The 20,759-nt window shown below is 42.9% G+C and overlaps 1 protein-coding gene across 4 annotated transcripts in view; it reads left to right on the top strand.

Moving 5' to 3' along the window:
- WWP1 (WW domain containing E3 ubiquitin protein ligase 1) overlaps positions 1-20,759 on the top strand; it is a 91,799-nt gene that overhangs the window by 46,076 nt on the left and 24,964 nt on the right. Inside the window, exons 4-10 of one of the 4 annotated variants that reach the window (XM_053245135.1) lie at positions 644-768; positions 5,869-6,006; positions 6,095-6,158; positions 10,367-10,554; positions 15,369-15,708; positions 16,398-16,493; positions 18,137-18,311. In XM_053245135.1, coding sequence (XP_053101110.1) covers positions 644-768; positions 5,869-6,006; positions 6,095-6,158; positions 10,367-10,554; positions 15,369-15,708; positions 16,398-16,493; positions 18,137-18,311 — 1,126 coding nt within the window. Of the gene's footprint in view, positions 1-643; positions 769-5,868; positions 6,007-6,091; positions 6,159-10,366; positions 10,555-15,368; positions 15,709-16,397; positions 16,494-18,136; positions 18,312-20,759 lie in introns of all 4 variants that reach the window. The other 3 variants (XM_053245133.1, XM_053245137.1, XM_053245136.1) reach the window with 3 other exon arrangements.

A 20,759-nucleotide genomic window follows, 5' to 3' on the forward strand; every position in this document is an offset into this window, starting at 1 on the left:
CCTTGCAAACAAGGGCTAATAACTAGATTCAGTCCTTTTTGGATAACTTCATAGAGGAGAGGTCTATCAACGGCTACTAGTTGGAGGGCTATAGGCCACCTCCAGCCTCAAAGGCAGAATGCCTCTGAGTATCAGTTGCAGAGGAGTAACAGCAGGAGAGAGGGCATCCCCTCAACTCCTGCCTGTAGGCTGCCAGTGGCATCTGGTGAGCCACTGTATGAAACACGATACTGGACTAGATGGGCCTTGGGCTTGATCCAGCAGGGCTGTTCTTATGTTCTTTTTCACAAAAGTGGTGTTGTGCAGTACCACAGAGGGATGCATGGTTGCTGGGCGGTATGATATCCTATTCCTTCATATATCTTGGGTTTGCTGGGATTGTGGCCAGTGCAATGCACCATTTTCTGTTCCATCCATCTTGAATTGTCAAAAATTAAAACACTGATGCACATTGATAGTTCTATAATGAATATTGTGGTCTCAAATTGTGTTCTTTCTGAATCAATAGATGGTATTCATCATAGGCATAACTTTTGATTTATTCTGCATGTTAAGTATAATTGAACTAATACATTACAGTGCCCTGCATATTTCTAATTGTGTAAATGAGAAATAGGAAGTTAAACATGTTTTTTGTCTACAGGAATGTGACTCCACAAACCACTTTGGAGTTTAGAGTGTGGAGCCATCATACCTTAAAAGCTGATGCTTTATTAGGAAAAGCCACTGTAGATCTTAGACAAGCTTTGGAAATACACAATAGAAGATGTAAGTTCTGCATTTATTTAATTCCATTTCTTAACTAAATTTGATGTTTGTGTAAAATGTATCTTGATCTATTTTTAATTGGTGTGTTTACCTTAATCTTCCAGTTGTAACATTTCCTGTGATAGTATATAAAGGCATAAAGTAGTACTTCTTACTGCACTGGCACAGTATCATAAACTGACTTGATGCTGGTGGTATAGGAATGTTATGATTGATAAGATGGAGTGGCTTTGGTCCATAAGAATAATATCTCCCCTACCAGGATCCCTGTCATGAAATTAGCCTATATCAAATGTGTACCTAAGTCTGGGGACCAGGGACAGATTGGGATTTCTGTTGGTGTACCTTTTCATTCGGCAGCCCAACAGAATCCCTAATTGCTGATTTGGTTGCAGAGTTGGCATTGGAGTCACCCAGGTTGATGATGGTTGGGGACTTTAATGTCACTTTGGGACCACTTTGTCAGGAGCAGTTCAGGAGTTCATAGTGGCTATGACAACTATGGGCCTGTCTCAAGTGGTCTCAGGATTGACACATATTGCTGATCACATGCTTGATTTAGTCTTCTGCTGTGGTCAGGGTGGTGTTCCGTGGGTGGAGGACACCTGTGATTTCTTCATTGTCATGGACGGACCCCCACCTGGTTATGGTTGGACTAACAACCATAACCCACCACTCCAGGGGTGAAGGACCTATTAGGATGGTCTGCCCAAGAAGGTTGTTAGATCCAATAGGATTCCAAGAAGCCTTGGAGGGTTTTAAGGTTGGTTCCGCCAGTGAACCTGGTTCAGACTTGGGTGGTAGACATGACTGCTTCTAAGTTCCCCTCCCAACCCACTTCTGAATTAGCCCCTTGGTATACAAAAGATCTATGTGGGCTGAAGTGGCAAGGCAGGCAGTTAGAGTGCAGGTGGAAAACGCCTCAACTCAAATCCAACATGACAACACAGAGCACACATGAAGATTTATATGCTTGCAACATAGAAGAAGTTTCTTCCTACGTGCATTGCAACTGAAAGCTCACATCCAGCAGAGTTGTCCAGGGTTGTGAGAGGGTAGTGCCTCTCCTCCCTTGAATCAGAATTTAGAGCCATCCGTGACTCACTGACAACTTCAGTGAGCTTTTTTGGGATAACATTTCTCTGATTTGAGCCAAACTGGATTCCATGGTTATTGCAGTCATTTATGGAGGTATCCAGCAAATTCTTTTGTATGGTTAGATTGGATCAGTTTCAGTTAGCAACTCTTGAGGATGTGGACAAGCTGCTTGGAGAAGTTTGCCTTACTACCTGCTCTCTTGACTCTTGCCCTACATGGCTTACACAATCTAGCAGGAGAGGATCTTGTTAGTATCATCAGTGCCTCTCTGACGGAGGGCAGGAAGGATGCCTCCTTGTCTCAAGGAGGCAATTGCTAGACCACTTTTGAAGAAATCTACACTGAATCCCTCAGACCTAGGCATATAAGCCTGTCTCCAGTCTTGGAAGAAGAAGATTATCTGGACCCATTTCAAATGAGCTTTCAGGTAGGCTATAGGGTGGAGACTGTGTTGGTCAGCCTGATGGATGATCTCCAATTATGAATCGACAGGGGGAGTGTGACCATGTTAGTCCTCTTGGATCTCTTGGCACCTTTCAATACCATTGACCATGGTATCCTGGACCGTCTGAGGGGGTTGGGAGTGGGAGGCACTGCTTTGCAGTGGTTCAGATCTTATCTCTCGGGTATTCCAGATGGTGTCGCTTGGAGATTGTTGCTTTTCAAAGTGAGATCCATTTTATGGAGTCTCACAGGGTTCCATTCTGTCTCCAATGCTTTTTAATATCTACATGAAATTGCTGGGAGAGATCATCAGGAGATTTGGTGCAGGGCGCTATCAATATGCTGATGATACCCAGATCTGTTTCTCCATATCAACTCTGTCAGGAGATGGCTTAACCTCTCTAAATGCTTGCTTGGAATTGGTAATAGGCTGGATGAGGGAGAACAAACTGAAGTTGAATCCAAACAAGACAGAGGCACTCATTGTGGAAGAACGGAACTTAGGAAGTTGCTTAGATCTACCTGTTCTGGATGTGATTACACTCCCCTGAAATATCAGTATCTGGCTACACGTCCCTGTCTCCTCTACCCAGCCTGGCTAGGCTTATCAGGACTGGCCTCAGAGCAGGGACAGGGAGGGGATTGAACGTCATCCTGTGCCTCCTCTGTCCCACGCTGCTTGTTCCTTGTGTCTTCCCCTCTCTGGAGGCCCCGACACTCTCCACCATCCTCCTTCTCATCCCTGGCCGGCTCCTTATATGCCTCCTCCCAGGCTATGCATCGCCCACCCCCAATTGCAGGCCCAATGCCTTACATGTAATTGATCACCCCGTACAGCTGTTGCCAATGCCTCTCCCCCTTCTCCTTCCTTCTGCTCAGACCCCCTCCCTTCGGGAGGCATGCTGCTGCTGTTATTCTTGCATGCTTCCCCTTCGATCTTATCAGGACTCAGCTCCTTCTCCACTGGAGCTGAGTCCCTGCCTATTGGCAGTCTTTCCTCCATCTCTTTCCGGCTGCTACTCGTCCCTGTCACCTTGGGCCCTCTCACCACTCCGTCTTGTGGCCGCACCATAGTTTTGTATAATATTAGCAGTTTTATTTTTAGTCCCTAATGATCCCTAGCATGGAATTGGCCTTTTTTACAGCTGCCGCACATTGAGTTGACACTTTCAACGAGCTGTCCACCACGACCCCAAGATCCCTCTCCTGGTCAGTCACTGACTGCTCAGATCCCATCAGCGTATACTTGAAGTTGGAGTTTTTCGTCCCAATGTGCATCACTTTACACTTGCCAACACTGAACCGCATTTGCCACTTTGTCACCCACTCACCCAGTTTGGAGAGATCCTTTTGGAGCTCCTCACAATCCATTTTGGATTTCACTACCTGAAAGAGTTTGGTATCATCTGCAAATCTGGCCACCTCGCTGCTTACCCCTACTTCTAGATCATTTATGAATAAATTAAAAAGCACCGGTCCCAGTACAGATCTCTGGGGGACACCACTTTTTACTTCCCTCCATTGTGAAAACTCTCCATTTATACCTACCCTCTGTTTCATGTCTTTCAACCAGTTAGTAATCCACACATGTATTTGTCCCCTTATCCCATGACCGCTAAGTTTCCTCAGGAGTTTTTGATGAGGAACTTTGTCAAAAGCTTTTTGGAAGTCCAGGTATACTATGTCAACTGGATGACCTTGATCTGCACACTTGTTCACACTCTCAAAGAACTCGAAAAGGTTGGTGAGGCTTCTTCTTCTGCAAAGAGTTCTTCTTTGCAGAAGCAATGCTGGTTCACTGCCAGCAGGGCCTGTTGTTCTATGTACTTTACAATTTTATCCTTGAGGATGCTTTCCATCAATTTGCCTGGAATGGACATTAAGCTAACCAGCCTATAATTTCCCAGATCGCCCCCGGACCCCTATTTGAAAATCGGTGTTACATTTCCTACTTTCCAGTCCTCTGGTACAGAACCCGATTGCAGGGATAAGTTATATATTTTAGCAAGGAGGTCGGCAGTTTCACATTTGAGTTCTTTGAGGACTCTTGGATGGGTGCCATCTGTCCCTGGATGCCATCCGTCCCTGGTGATTTGTTAGTTTTCAGTTTTTCCAGACAGTTTAGAATATTATCTCTTGTCACTTCTATCTGACTCAGTTCTTTAGCCTCCATCCCAAAAAGCATGGTTCAGGAACAGGTATATGCTCAGTATCCTCTGCCGTGAAGACAGACACAAAGAACTCATTTAGCTTCTTTGCAACCTCCATATCCTCCTGAATAATCCCCTTCACTCCCTCATTGTCTAATGGTCCAGCTGCCTCCCTGGCAGATTTTCTGCTTCTGATGTATTTAAATAAGTTTTTGTTATTACCTATAAAGCCTTGTATGGCTTGGACCCAAGGTATTTTAGAGAGCGCTGCCTTCTTCATGAATCCCGCCACCTATTAAGATCATCGGGGGAGATCTGGTTGCGGTTGCCACTGGCCCATTTGGTGGCGACCCAAAACCCGGCATTCTCTAAGGTTGTCTCGAGGCTCTGGAACACACTCCCAAATGAAATCAGAATCTCCCCATCTCTGGTTGTTCTTAAACAACATTTGAAAATACACCTGCTTTATCGGGCTTTTAGTTTATGATGCTTTAAAGTTTTATTTATGATAATTTTAATCTGTCTGTGTGATTTTTAGATTTTGGTTGGATTGTAAACTGCCCTGAGATTTTTATATAGGGCAGTATGTAAATGTGATACATACTTGTGCCCTGTCCCTGTGTGAACAGCAGCAGAAGCTCTGTCAACATTCTTCACCCCTGAGCTTCTCAGATCTTGAATTCTGATTGGTAGCCAACACACAGACGAATAGGACTGAACAGTTCATGTGCGTGAGGGGGAAACAATCTCTGATACTATTTGCCCGCTGAAGGTTGACTGTTAAAGAGTATTTTGCTGTATCTTGGGGTTATCAACTGATATATGTTATAAGTGGAGAGCTCTACTAAAGTCTTAGATATTCATACTGTTTGTTGCTGCTCATACTAAAGAGGGGGTAATAAGTTATTTTCCTTTATGCTAAGTAATATGGGAGAAAAAACGCTGAAGGGAATAACTGGAAAATAGGGAGGTTACTTTTGATTAAGGCATATGCTGCAGATCTGATGAGGAGCATTGCGGAGCTGGATTTAGCTTCAGGTCTGCCAACAGCATTTCACTGTACTAGTTACAAAGGTTCCTATTTTTGTGTGAAATACTATAATTTGGTAAAAATTCACTGATTTGCGTGGATATATAATGTATAGCTAGGAGCTATAACATGACATATAATCATGTTCACATATGTATAATATGCATGTGTGTGTGTGTGTGTGTGCGCGCGTGCGCGCAGAGGAGGGGAATGGAATAAACAGCTAATACATCTATATAGCATAATAATACTTGCACTGGGTGCTCTAAAGCCTTTGGACACCCCCTCCCAATGTTTAGCATTAATTTAGGCCTGTCTTAAAATTTATCAACTGCTTTATCCTGTAACTGGTTCTTCTAAATAATTTTTTTCTTATAGTAGAAAGAGTCAAAGAACAATTGAAACTCTCACTGGAAAACAAGAGTGGCTTGGTGCAAACAGGAGAACTGATCATTGTGCTTGATGGTGTGGTGCTGGAACCAGAATCTCTTACAAACCACAGTTCACTAGTAACCAGTAAGTTAAATTAGGAAAAATAAAAATTACCCTTTCTTGTCTTTTGGAATATGAAAAAAAATGTAATTTGTTTCTTATTGTTTAGTAGAAGTCCAGCAAAATGGTGATGCTTTACATGAAAACAGAGAAACATCTGCAAGAACCACTTCCAGGTCAGATTTCTTTTTAAAAAATGTTTGTTTACTGTATATAATCACAACATTAAAATGTCATCAACTGAATCTGTATTACAGATTATCAGCTTGCATTTCAAAGTTCAATAGAGCAGTTTTCCCATCAAAACTGAAATGGAGACTGCGGAATCTGAGACTTAAAGGCTATTCTCATGAGCAGCCAAGCCCATGATATGGGATTCCATATCATGGGCTTGGCTGCCCATGAGAACCGCTGGGATCCATGCAGATTCTGGTGCCATTACACCTCCAAACCCAACTCCATAGCCCGGCTCTTAGCCGGGTGCAAGTGTGCCCTTAACCTAGCTGCTGGGATCATTTGTTTGCTCGGACTGCTTGCAGCCCAAGTGCACAAAGAGATGGGCACCTAGAGCGCCTGTCTAGTGGGAGAATTCCCCAATGCAGCATGCTTGGCGTGTGGTGCATTGTGGGATTCTCGGACGTCGGGATGCGCCATCCCAGTCTCTGGAGATCCATGCTGTTTGGTGCAGCACAGATCATCTTGGAGTATGATATGCGCTCCAGGCAACATCTATCTATCTATCTATCTATCTATCTATCTATCTATCTATCTATCATTATACTTAATTCTCTTTGCCAGCCATGCATGGGGATGTAGCGCAAGGCTATGCGTGCTGGTGAGGGAGGCGCCTGATTGGCTGGGTGCTGGTTGGCCTTTGTGAAGCTAATGGCGGTGAGGAGAGGCAGGCAAGGTGGCGGTGGCTGCGTTGGGGAGGCGGCGGTGGGCCCGGCCGCGGCAAGGAGGTGGAGGCGGCGCCGGCTGCGGTGAGGAGAGGCAGGTGCGGCGGCGCTGGGCCCGGCCGCGGAGAGGAGAGGTAGGCGAGGCGGCGGGCCTGGCCGCAGTGGGGAGGTGGCGGCAGCGAGGAGATGGTGGCAGGCCCAACTGCCAGGGTGATGAGGTGGCTGGGCCGCCAGGCCAGAAACCGCGGTGGGGTGGGAGAAGAAGCGGGCGCAGACACTCTGTGCCGGGTCTGCTTGTGTGTATATATATAATTCTCTAAGGCGTACCCGTGGCTAATCCTGTGCGTGGCAGCTCTTGCGAGAGTTCATGAGCAGAAGCACCATGGTGATTGGGCAGTTGGAGATTCTATATGCAGATAGGGAGGAAAAGCCTGTGAGAGCAGAAGCACCATGGTGATCGGGCAGTGGGTAGCTTGTGGCACTGTGGTGATTGGGTGGTGGGGATTCCATATGCAGATAGGGAGGAGGAGCCTTTGATGGTTAAGAACAGTTGGAATGCAACTGTTACTGGTTGGAAGATGTTCTTGATTGTAGAGGAGAGAAATAAATAACTATATATATAAAAGGATAGTGGGCATGGGTCTGCGAAGAGAGGGGTCGTGAGGGAGGAAAGAGCCCCTTCAGGAGAAGGAGGCTGCCGTTGTGTGAATTAGATGAGGAAACAAGATGAACAAGATCTCTTAACTCAGGAAGGGAGAGAGAGAGAAAGAAAGAAAAAAAAGGAAGGGGAAGAAAGACAGAGGGGAAGAATGAGTGGAGGAGAAAGAGAAAAGGAAGGGAAGGAAAGAGAGAAAGAAGGAATGGTGAGGGACAGGCCTGTCAGCAGCCTGAGGGGAACAAGTGGCCATGGCGGCACTTATTGGCAGCAAGGAAGTGCTCAGTCAACTACTGCTGCTGTTTGGGGCTACCAAGGCCATTGGCGGAGAGAGGCAGGCAGGCAAGGGACGTGCCTGTGCCTGTCAGTAGCCTGAGGGGAATGAGCGGCCGTGGCGGCAGCAAGGAAGGGCCCGGTCAACTGCTGCTGCTCCTTTGGGGAGGAGCAGAAGCGGGGCTCGGGTGAGGGTGGGGAGGTCTCTGGGGATAGTGGGCTGCAGCTTGGCCAATAGGCACCAGCAATACTGCAGCCTAAAAACATGAAACTGCTGGGAGAGATCATCGTTTGGTGTAGGATGTTATCAATATGCTGATGACGCCCAGATCTCTTGCTCCATACCAACCTTATCAGGAAATGGCATAACCTTATCATCTAGAGAGATCTGATTATGGTTGCCACTGGCTGATTTGGTGGCGACTTGGGACCAGGCCTTCTCTGTGGCTGCCCTGGGGCTTTGGAATATGCTCCCTGTTGAAATAAGAACACCTCCTTCTCTGTTTGCTTTTAGGAAGACCCTCAATACACACCTGTTTTCTTACGGTTTTAACTGAAATTTTAAACTATTGTATTAATCCTATGAGATTGTGTTAACTTTTTATTCCTTGAAATTGTTTTCATTGTTTTTATCTGTTTTATATTTGTTGTATTTTAAATTCTGTACACTGCCTAGAGATGCACATATCAGGCAGTATATAAATGACTGATTGATCAATCAGTCAGTCAGTCTGAACAACTATTATCTAGCATCTTTAATGGCAGAAGATATTGTCCATATAAAATAGAAGCATACAAAATACGTTGATTGCCCAGTTGGATGCAAATAGCATCTGATTAGTTTTCTGAGCTTGGGTCAATAATGGCTGACATCCAGACTAATTCTGCACTAGTGCAACGAATAAAGAACCATATATGCATAGGAACATAGAAAGCTGCCATATACTGAGTCAGACCATAGGTCCACCTTGCTCGGTATTGTCTATACAAACTGGCAGCGGCTTCTCCAAGGTTGCAGGCAAGAATCTCTCTCAGCCCTATCTTGGAGAAGCCAGGGAGGGAACTTGAAACCTTCTGCTCTTCCCAGAGCAGCTCTATCCCCTGAGGGGAATATCTTACAGTGCTCACACTTCTAGTCTCCCTTTCATATGCAACCAGGGCAGACCCTGCTTAGCTAAGGGGACAAGTCATGCTTGCTACCACAAGAAGACCATGTAGCTGAGCAGTTGCTCAAAGTTGCTCAGTTTCTTGTGCTCTGTTCCACTAGCACAGCGAGGATAGCGGGTAGCTTTGCATCATTCCCTGCAGCATATATGGACTCAGGGAAAGGTTTGAGAGCAGGAAGCACACCACAGGTAGTACAGGCACGCCCTATCTCTGCTTCAAAACTAATTCTGCAAGCTTCTGAGAGCAGAACTAGTTAATGTAAAAAATAAATAAATTGACATTAGTACATCCAGTGACTGTTGCTGGTGTCTATCTGACATTTCTTTTAGATTGTGAGCCCTTTGGGGACAGGGATCCATCTTATTTATTTATTATTTCTCTATGTAAACCACTTTAGAAACTCTTGCACTAGTGCAGGACTATCAAGCCCACAGGCCTTATTCGGCCGACGCAGCTCCTTCTTTCCTCACACTGTGCTGCACAGCTCCTTCTTCCCCCTTCCCCCTGCCAAGTGCTAAAGCACTGGTGGTTTACTCTCCCCCCTCACGCAAGATTGTGTCACTCCCCTTCCCCCCCCATTGAGCGGTGGCATCCAAAATGCTGGCCGACTTCCTTCTTCCCGCAACCGCCACTGGTATTTCTCTCTCCTTCTTCTATCCCCTTTCTCTTATCGATCCTGCCCCATCCCCTCTCCCTCTTTCTTTCTCTCTCTTTCCCTCTTGTCAATTCTCCTCCACTCCCCTTTCTCTCATCAAGCCTCCCACATACCCCCTTCTTTGCACCTTTCTCTTGTCAAGCCTCCCCCACCCATCTCTCTGGTCATTGGGAAGTATGATATTCAGAATTTTGTCCAAAACCTACCAAAAAATTATTTACATTTCCCCTGAGCATATTCCAGTGTAAAAGTAGTGCATTCAATTAATTTAAGTGGCAGGGTGAGAGAGGGGGCAAGAAAAGGAGTGAAAGAGTACGAGGAGGAGAAGGAGGTCAGAAATGGGCATGAGGCAACAGAACATGTCAAGAGGTTATGTGCAGCCCTCCAGAAGTGCATCAGAATCTAATCCGGCCCAGCACAAGATTTGAGTTTGACACCACTACACTAGTGCATCATTAGTCTGGATGTTGGCCACTGATGATGATGATGATGATTGATAAAACCAGGTAAACCCATTGAAATTTCACCCTGACTGGGGAAGAGATAGTCAATTAATCACCTAAATATTACTTTTAATAAATATAATATTGCTTATTTGTGCTGCTGTCTAGAATAATTAAACAGTCATTCTATCTCAGCTGCTAATCATTTGGCGGCTTTTCATAACTTCCATTGTGATTTTGCAGATTTGGTTATTTGAATTTGTACTAATCTTAAAACTTGTATTTTGACAAGATTTCCATGTGATATTTCTAACAGAATAGACAATCAAACCTCATCAAACCCTGTAGGACAAAACTCATACCCTGTACAAGTTAATGGAGACAGCGGAATCAGCACACCATCTCCTTCTCATATTGCAGCCAGACCCAAAAATACACCAACACCAAAACCACTTACAAGTCAGCCAGATAGCAGCATTGGTAAGGGGAAAATGTTTGGAAAATGTGGTCCAATAGGTTTGTTGTTGTTATACAACTAATCTCAAAGTAATTGTAAGCGTTGTCTATGTGTGTGCTGATTAATGTGTGTGTTCTCTTCTGGCTGTATCTGCCTTGTGCTACACTGAATATTGCTCCAAAGGGCCCTTATCCTCTGAGTAGCTTTTTGGGGAGTGTTTGGAGGGGCTGCAATGAGTAGAGGAGGGGCAGAAATATCCCTTTCTTTGTAGTGATCAGATTGTCAATCACACTGGGTGTTTGCTCATGCACAGACCATATCTCAGAACCTTCCAGAGCTTAGATATGATTTTTGGTGGTAATCTCGCCCCATTGTAGCCATACTTGAAGTACTTATCTGCCTAACTCCCTCCCCAATCGGAGCAAACATGCCAGATTCGGATGAGGAAGTGTATCACGATCTCAAACTCTATTCAGAAGGGGAAGGGAACCCCTATCTTCTACTGGACTGGGAGCCAGGTCGGAATCTCAGTGTTCCAAGGAAGAACCAGATCCCCCTAACAGGGATAGGAGCATGGATGGCAAGCACCCCCTAAAATACCGGGAAAGGATAAAGTACCAATACTCTTCCGATTATAGATCTTGGTGCCTCTACTTATTGATATGACATGGAATTTTACAGAATGGAATTCCACATTCCTAGAACAGATTCTGTTCACACCTTAAGTGGCACAGCAGGGAAATGCTTGACTAACAAGCAGAAGGTTGCCGGTTCGAATCCCAGGAGTTGAAATCGACTTGAAGGCACACTTTACCTTAGAACAGATTATATGCTGGTTGATCTGAGATCCAATCTATATTGTTCTAGGGCACACAGTTACTTGGAACTGGATGACTGGGAAAGAAACCCTCATTTTGTGCACAGTCCCAGGCACTGTTGTGCCCGTTCACAGTTGAGAGCCCCACCTTCTATCTGAGCTACTAAAGCCTTGACTACTGCACCAGTCAAAACCAAGATGAACAGGGATCTCAAATCTAACCCGAAGCCAAAAGAGAGAGGCACCCGATCCAATTAAAAATCGGCTCCAGTTCAGCCCGCTCTAGAACCTTGCCTTTCAAACAATAACAGCACACCATCGGAAGTCCCAGCAGCAGAATCTGATACAGATGACGAAATCCTCTCAGGATAGAAAGAGTTAGAATTTCCTCCAGACTTTTCCCACTTGCATAATTTGATGGGAGATGAGAAAATGATGATCCTGCTGATGCCTACCGACCATACTCAGAACAAATCCAAAAGATGGCTTCTCCTTTAGGTCTTGAAACCCAGCAAGGCAAATGGGAAACAGCAGACCCCATATTTGGCCTTATTTAGTCAGTGGCCACAGTTCCTGTGTCCTTGCATCTCTTACCCACAGACATGGAAGTGGTAAAAAGCACATGGGGAAAACCTGCTGCTATCCACTCCATTTCCAAAAGATTTAGACAGGGTCCATCATAGCAATGCACCTTATTTATTTAAGCAAGGCACTAAGCAGAAGCTACTGTCCACGCCAGCAGACAAAGATAGGAGGAAGCTCGACTCCTTTGGGGAAAGGATCTGCGCAACAGCCAGCTCCAACTATGCATATCCAATTACCAGGGCTGCATGGCACCATACACACATTTCGTGTTAGAGAAGCTTGAACCTTTCATCAATCAGTTGCAAAACTGAACAAGAAGCAGCAATGACATTTCTCTTGGAAGGCCTTCAGATCACTAAGCAACAGCTGCATTCTGCCCACCATGAGGCAGCCTGTGGGTCAAGGGCCATGGCAGCAGCAGTAATCTTGTGTAGACATGCCTGGTTGAAATCTACATTGCTTACTACTGAGGCGAAACTAAGAAACGAAGATCTCCCCTTTGAGAGGGAGAACCTCTTTAGGAAGGAAACAGACGACACCTTAAAGGGTCCACATTATGAAAACGGCTAAGTCTATGGGTCTGCAATCTTTCCAACAAAGACATTCATATCTTCTCCATGGAACCAGTTAGGTTTGATATGTTTACTTTCCCTGATAGGATATGCTTACTTACTCCTAGACTAACCCTTCCTTGGGATTTGAAGCTAGTCCTCACTTCACTGCTCGTGATCACATCAGCCTGTTCAGTGGCAGAACTCCACGCCCTGGTACTCCTCCATTTAGATGCCATTTAAATGGTACTCCTCCATTTAGATGCCTCATGCTTGCCAAAGATGGTGTCCCTATACCATGTCTCACAGGACATCTTGTCTACCTGTATTTTCCCCCATGTCCTCCTGAAGCAGAATCAGCCTGGCATGGCCTAGATGTTAAATATGAATTATTCTTTGACCTCCATTGGACAGACTCCTTCAGACAGACTACAACTCTTTTCATGTGCTTTGTGGGACCTAACAAATGAAAACAGGACTCTTGTCAACCTCTCAGCCTGGATTATGTCTGCAATCAAACTGGCGTATACACTTTTGAATAAGAGCCCATCTCACACCCTTAGGGCTCATTCAACAAGGGCCATTGCAACTTCAACAGCTTTCCTCCATGGGGTCCCACTAGATGCCCTCTGCAGGGCAGCAATGTGAAAAGGACCACTATCAACACTACACACTGGATACCAGGTCTCAGAATCTCTCTCAATTTGGAGCAGCAATCCTGAACACAGTCCTACCATAGATGCCTGCAACACTCGCCATCCAGGTGGTTAGCTCGTTTAACCACCTCGGTGTGAATGAAAATTGAGTGTCCTTTCACACGACCCTCCCTCCTCCACACTGCAGTGGTCACTTCTAGAGGTACTATTGCAGCGGTCAGAGACAGAGGCAGGTAAGTGCTTCAAGTATGGCTACAAGGGGTGTGTGTGTGTCTGTCTGTCTGTCTGTCTGTCAAAAAACCTGTCTAAACTCTAGAAGGTTCCGAGATGTGCTTTGCATGTGCTCAGACATCCAGTGTGAATTGACAATGGAACACTACAAGAACTACCGTTACAGGTAAGTAACCGGACTTTATGCATGGAATGCCTCATGTAGCCCCCTTTGTATCCTGACTATGTGTGATTAGAATTATTTGGCATGGTCTCTGCTTTTGGTGAATAAGCATCACCACCCGTCCATAGTGTAGCACCTGTCTCCCCTCACTTCTTCATTGTCCGCTGTTGGATCAACAGCTCTTTCTGTGAGGTGCCTTTCATTGCTCAAAACCGCACCCCCACCTTCTTTAATATTATTTTGTCCTTTTTCATATCTCTTCCTTAGAGTTAGTTTCTCTCTGTCCGTTTTGCATGTCCATTCATTCTGGGACTCCTTCATTTGATTCATTCTGGGACTCCTTCATATATATACATGTGTGAAAAGTTCATCCCCTTTGCTTTTATTCCATAAGTTTTTTCTTGTTGTATGGCTAGTAAGGTTACTTTTAAAAGGTGTGCTGTTTGCTGGGCCAAACTCCCATCCACCAACGGCCACTCCCATTGTCTAGTGTGTTTGGGTGAAACCCACAAGGTTGATTCTTGCCCACATTGCCTCAAAATTGCCTAACGTATATGTGTGATTAAAGTTATAGAGTAAGATTTGACTTATCTACATATTTTATTCCACATGAACAATCTGTTTTAAAGGAATAATTGGTTTTAAAACAAGACAATGGGCAAGATCCAGATCAGGTTACCCATGGCTAAGTCCCATTGAAATTGTTTCATTGATTTCAGTGGTGCTTAATCATGAATAACTTAGTCTGGATCCTGCCCTATTTAAATTATGACAAATATGAAAATACTGACTACTAAAGAACTGTTTGATAAAATGTGAAAATATTCCTTAATGGCAAAAACAATTGTGTTTGTGTAATGATGGTATATATACAGATGTAAGTGCTTTAAAACATGATTTAACATATTAATCACTTAAATTCCCATTTCTACTTTTATTTCATAAACAGAAGTGCATGTGAATTACCTTTTTAATTAAAACATGACAATTTAGAACTAGATTCTTCATACTAGCTAGGGGTAAGGCAGCACAAAGGCCAAGCCTTTCAAATGTTGCAGCCTACTTAGATGCTGCTCTGGCCTCATTTCTGTCTCACTTGATTGATACTGTAATAGGAACATAGGAAGCTGCCTTATACTGAATCAGACCACTGGTCCATATAGATCAATATTGTCCACCCAGACTGGCAGCAGCTTCTCCAAGGTTACAGGCAGGAGTCTCTCCCAGCCCTGTTTGGAGATGCCAGGGAGGGAACATGGAACCTTCTGCATGCAAGCATGCAGATGCTGTCCCAGAGTGGCCCCATCCCCTAAGGTGAATATCTTACAGTGCTCACATGTAGTCTTCCATTCAAATGAAAACCAGGGTGAACCGTGCTTAGCAAAGAGGACAATTCATGCTTGCTATCACAAGACCAGCTCTTTTCCCTGTCTCATACATATAGTTTACTTTCAGCATTTTAGTAGTTTGGTTTATAGGTAAAATATGTTATGTCTGCAAGTTGCCATCAATAGCTGAGCTATATTATCATGGAATGGAATTTTAACAAATATTGTAACTAGTACAGGGAAAGGGACTATTAAGCAATGTTGGGGAAGGCTATGGTACTATGAGAAGTAAAGGGCAATTTAAGAAAACTATTATGGACATTATTAACCTCAATTGTTTTTCACATGCAACTTCTAAATGTTACTTTCAAATTTTTATTATCTGTTTAATAGGGTATTGTAGCATATTGAGTTTTCTGATTTTTATCAGTTTGGAACAAATTAGAGAATGTTAAACTTGTATAACACAAGTCTCTCCCCTCTGCCCCGCCCCCCTTGCATCTCAGTTAATTGTGAGTCATCTGTGATGGAAGCTGATAATCATTCAACCTCTGAAATTCCTATGGATTCTGCAGAAGCATCTTCGATATCTGCAGATTGCGTTACCACTATTACAGAACCTCCTTCAACAACAGAAGCTACTAGTAACTCTGAAAGTAGCACATCTACAACTACCCCCATTGTATCTGCTGGTCTTGAAGCTGTTGCTCCCACAGACTCTACACCTTCTAGTACAAGAAACAATACAACTACAGAAGCAGCAAAACCAAGGGAATCTTCAAATGTAACTGGGGAAGCTGTAAGGCAACAGCCTGTTAGCACCAGCATAGAGCCTTTGCCTCCAGGGTATGTGCAGTTGATTTTTTTTATTAACAATGCAATAGCTAGATGGAACATGTTATGTATAGATGTGGAGTTTTTGCTATTCTTGAACCTGCCAGATAGGTTTAGTTGGTTAAAACATATCTCTCATTATGTATAAAAAGTTGTTTGTCTTCTAGTTATGGCCAAAAGATGGGCAGTGCTATATAGATTAATAGAAGCAGTAGATTTTTTTTCAACCAGTAGGAACAGTTCTGTATAAAGGCTTTTCTCATGGCTGAGGAAGGGAAGCAGGGAGAGGCTTATCCTGAGTTGGCCTCTAGGCTTCTGATTCACTTTTCTCTCCTCAGCATTTTTATGTCCAAAGCTCTAGGATATGTATTATATTTTTGGATTAATATTTCTCAGTTAGCTTGGACTGCTTTTTATATATTGTTGGATACCTTTTCATCAGTATCTTAATTTGGCTTGCCTAGTTAGACCCAACTTTTCTTATTCAGGATGTAAAGGTTCTTGGTCTAGGTAAAGTTTGTCAGCTAACATTTTCAGAAAAAATATAGCCAACTTTTATGGGTGTCTTCTGCATAAATGTAGATTTTCCCAATCAGCTTTTAAAAGTAGCAATCAAAATGTAATATTAAGTACTTTTTGTTTTGTCATCAATAAATTTCAGTGAGCTGCAACGTGTTCTTTTAATGCTTTTGTTTTTAAAGATGGGAACAGAGAAAGGATCCTCATGGTAGAACTTATTATGTTGATCACAACACAAGAACTACAACATGGGAAAGGCCACAGCCTTTGCCTCCAGGGTAAACAAAAAAGACAAGTTCTATATTAACTTGGATATATTGTTGCAGATTTTTAAAGTAATAGTTTTGAGAACTAAATGCAAAAATGGAAAATTGTTTATTACATTGAAGTTTGCATAGGTTCTGTTATGATGTCCTGTAGAACCTTTTAATTCCTAAATAAACATTAATCTTTTTAAAAATGTGCTGATAAATGCATTTTAGAAACAGAGATTCACAAAAATGATCATCTATACTGTACTGTGTGTTTTATTTTAAAAATAAGTATACTTGAATGCAGGTGTGTCTGGCATAAGTGTAAAGGCACTCCTTGTTCAAAGAGAGGAAGTTCTGTGATTTTCACAGTTCTCCAACACCCCATGTGCTGTCCTCACGCCATGTCCCAAATTGTTCCCAAGGGTTCCCTGGAGCTGCCTTTTGGAGGAGCACTAGGGCTGCTGCATGGAGGGAACAGGGGCCCCCATTCCTCAAGCAGAACATTGTTCATGGTTCTTAGAATTCAAGCCATAATTCTTAGGAACCAAACCATAGTTAAGCTTAAAAAAAAAATCTGTTCCAGTTGTATACTTGTATTAAATGCCTTTCTGTATGCAAGTAGCTAGAATCTGGCAGAAATGAATAGCAAAGCTGGATAATAATTCTGAAATTGCAGGTTATGCCTTTAGAAGACAGAATACTCACCTTGATGCTCAGTTTGCCCTTTTTAATAGTAAAGTTGAGATTGTTGTTCTGGAGTAGTCCACACTCGCAGGCCTTTGTATTCAAACTACTTTGGGGAGCTTCAAACTAGTTTGTGTTAGGAATTTCACAATCTTCCTAGCAACTTGGAGGAATGAGATGCCTGCCCTAATATGCTTATTGTTTGAAATTTTACACAAGGGAGACACAGAGAAAGGCAAACTAAATGGAGGTGGAGGTAAACAGGAGCAGAATATGCATTTATTTAAGTAACATTTACTTAAGCTTAACTACAGTTCAGTCTGTAACCCTTTCTTTCAAAGGCATAGGGCATTATTAGTTAATTAAACAAAGTGACTGTACACCAGACTTGTTGGACCTTAGCACTGGAACTGAGCTACATCCACACTAAGTCCCAATTAATGTGAGTCATGATTGATTTATCTGATAGTCCAACATGTTGTGTAGTGCTTCTGAGCTGCCCTTGCTGCTGTAAGCACCAAAAAGAACTGCTGACGCTCTTGCATAAGAGTGCTTTTGTGCAGATACTTAAACTGGTGCAATCATGCTTCCGCAATGCTACTTATATTGGAAATAATGTTAGTGGTGTCGCAGAAGTGTGATCACACCAGTGTAAGTATTTGTACAAGAATGCCAGTGGGATTTTTTTAAGGCACTTACAGTGGTTCAGGCAGTTCAGAACTGCCCATGTTGGCCATTGATTTCAATGGTGCTTAGTCATGACTAACGAATGTACATGTTGCCCATTGAGACAGATATATTATTTTCTAATTGTTTTTCTTGAATATTACTTTATAGCTTCTTAACTTTAGGAGAAGAAAAACATTTGAAAAACTTAGATTTATAAGGCAAAATGATATCAGCAAATAAAATTCAGTTGTAAACTATATTCATATTATGACTGGGAAAAACGTTGCTTCTAATTCTGGCATTTTGTGTGGTAGATGGGAAAGGAGGGTTGATGATCGTGGAAGAGTTTATTATGTGGACCATAACACACGGACAACAACTTGGCAGCGACCAACAATGGAATCAGTCAGGAACTTTGAGCAATGGCAGTCTCAGCGCAATCAACTGCAGGGAGCTATGCAGCAATTTAACCAACGATACCTCTATTCGGTAAATGTACAAAGTTATGAAATAATTTTTTGCCTTTTTGTCTTCTATTAGATATTTAATACTCTTTGCTATATACAACTATACACAAAGACTTGATAATGTCTTGATAATGTCAGTCTTGAGTAAACTGAATAACAGGTTCTATTTTATAACATTTAGTTACTGTATTGGTCGTCTTTATCTCTATTTTGTGTGTTGAACTTATAGTCAACCTTTCAGACATGCAAGGCCAGTTACAATAATGACCACCAACACCCTTAAAGTGCATCATAAACCATATTAAAACGCTATCAAAAAAACCAAAAATATGCCAAAGCAGCCAAAACCATTTTATAAGCAATTGTTACTATAACATAAATCTTTCTAAAGTCACAACACATGGATATGTTCCTTTGCTCCCACCCGCCCCCCTTGCCTGAATCATTCACATTAATGGACTATGCTAAGAGACATAACAGTCAGGCATATGTGCCATGTTTAACTTTGGAATAATCCTAATAATCAGGGCTAGAAAGTGTCTCAACATCATTTATTTCCAAGTCAATGTGGAATAGTGTTCTCTATGCCCAAACCTCAGTTGTTTTATATAGTTGACTAGTTTTTAGAAAGGTTTATGTAGCCTTTCTACAAACTACTTTGTTGCCCTGCCAAATTAGTTTTAGGATTAAGCTAATATAAATTAAAATAATCTTTACTGCATCTTCAACGCAGCATGGTGCAGCCCTCTAGTAGGGATGTGCAGAACTGGTTCGGTCAGGAACTGGACTGCCATGAACCAGGCCGGTTTAGCAGTTTGGAACTGCTTTGAGCTGGTTTGTCAAACTGATTGGCCCAGCCAATTGGTTTGACCTAACTGGTTCGCATACCCATGGTTCTGTCCATGGTTCTGTGCCTAACAGTCCGTGCATACCCCTACCCTCTAGTGTTATGCACAGCTCTCCATTTCAAGAGGTAGGCTGACAGATGAGATGGCAGGGGGGAATTCTGCACATGAGAGTAGTGTGCAGGGGGGACAAAGGGGTTCAAGCAAGGGATTGGATGAGAGCTCTGTACACATGACGTGTTGGTAGGTTCAGAATCCATTTTTTAAAGGTACTAGTTAGTATACTTTGGGTCTATTCTCACAATCAGGCAAAATTGGGCTAGGGGAGCCTAGCCCCATTTTGCCTGATTGTGTAAACCAGTGTTTCTCAACCTTTTTGGAGTCAAGGACCACTAAATTCGCCATGCAGAGTTTCAAGGACCGCTACATTTTGTGTGTGCAGTTTCTAGTACCAGACCAGCAGTTAGCAAAGGGGTTTCAAATTTATCTATTAGTACAGGCGTTCACAGGTGTTCACCACTCAAATGTCCTGATGGGCCAAAACTGACTGTGACTTGGCTCATGGGGGCCAAGGTCAATTTTTAGGGTGCTGATTATTAAAATAACACTTAATCAATCAATTAAATCAAAGTGAAATTAATGAAAATGAATTTAATCAATATTTAACTTTTGAAGTTCTGGCTCAAAAGGGGGAGGGAGGAAAGGATGAGACATCATGGCTCCCTGGCACCTGAGATTGGTCCAGTCCAGATTTAACATTCTCATATTTTAAAAATAGGTTGCAACCTTACACTCCATTCTTCCAATTCTGTCTTTTCTTACTCCTCATCTATCTATTTTGCATATAAACATGCAGGCAGGAACTTGTGTCAAGTTCCTGTATACATAATATCTTGCTTCTTAAATGCATAAAAATAGTAATTTAATATTGCTTTTAAAATAGTACTCTCTCTTACACACAGTACTCCCCCTCCAGATTTCCTCCTCTCTTCATTTGGTAATCACTGCCCTTGCTCTCCTTAGCAAATGGGACAATGCATGTTTGCTACCATGAAACCAGCTTATCAACTTAATTGATAGGAAGCTTAAAACATGACATCTCATATCATACTGGAAGTCTGTAACCAAACATCATCATCCAAAAAACCTCCAAGCAGTACACTCAGAACTAAAACACTCATTACCTTGAAAAGAGACTTGAAAAGGTAATGTTATGGTAATGAACTTTACACATCAATATGGCATCCACATTAGGAAAGTAAACCACAGGGAATGGGGTGGGAGAGTTAACCCTTCATACCACACATTCATATATATCCAGGTTTTTACAACTGTAATGATTTTTAGGCAGAGGTTTAAGGGAGGGGGGAGTACTATGTATTCACACATGAGTGGGAAGACTTTTAGTGGGTCTCTTCTTCATCCTTCCTTCCCTCCTTCTCTCTCCTCTATTCACCATTTCATACCTTGCTACACCCAGTCCCCACTCCATCCCCTTTCTCGTGATCTCTTTTTTCCACTGGTTTTCTCAGTTCACATTGCACTAGTTCTCTCTCCTGCCTGCATGTTTGCTTTTAAAAATCCCAGTTTATGTTAGCGTCATCCCCTTTTTGGTAAGTCAGTAG

The sequence above is a fragment of the Hemicordylus capensis genome, chromosome 4 (assembly GCF_027244095.1).
Source record: "Hemicordylus capensis ecotype Gifberg chromosome 4, rHemCap1.1.pri, whole genome shotgun sequence".
Lineage (NCBI taxonomy): Eukaryota > Metazoa > Chordata > Lepidosauria > Squamata > Cordylidae > Hemicordylus > Hemicordylus capensis.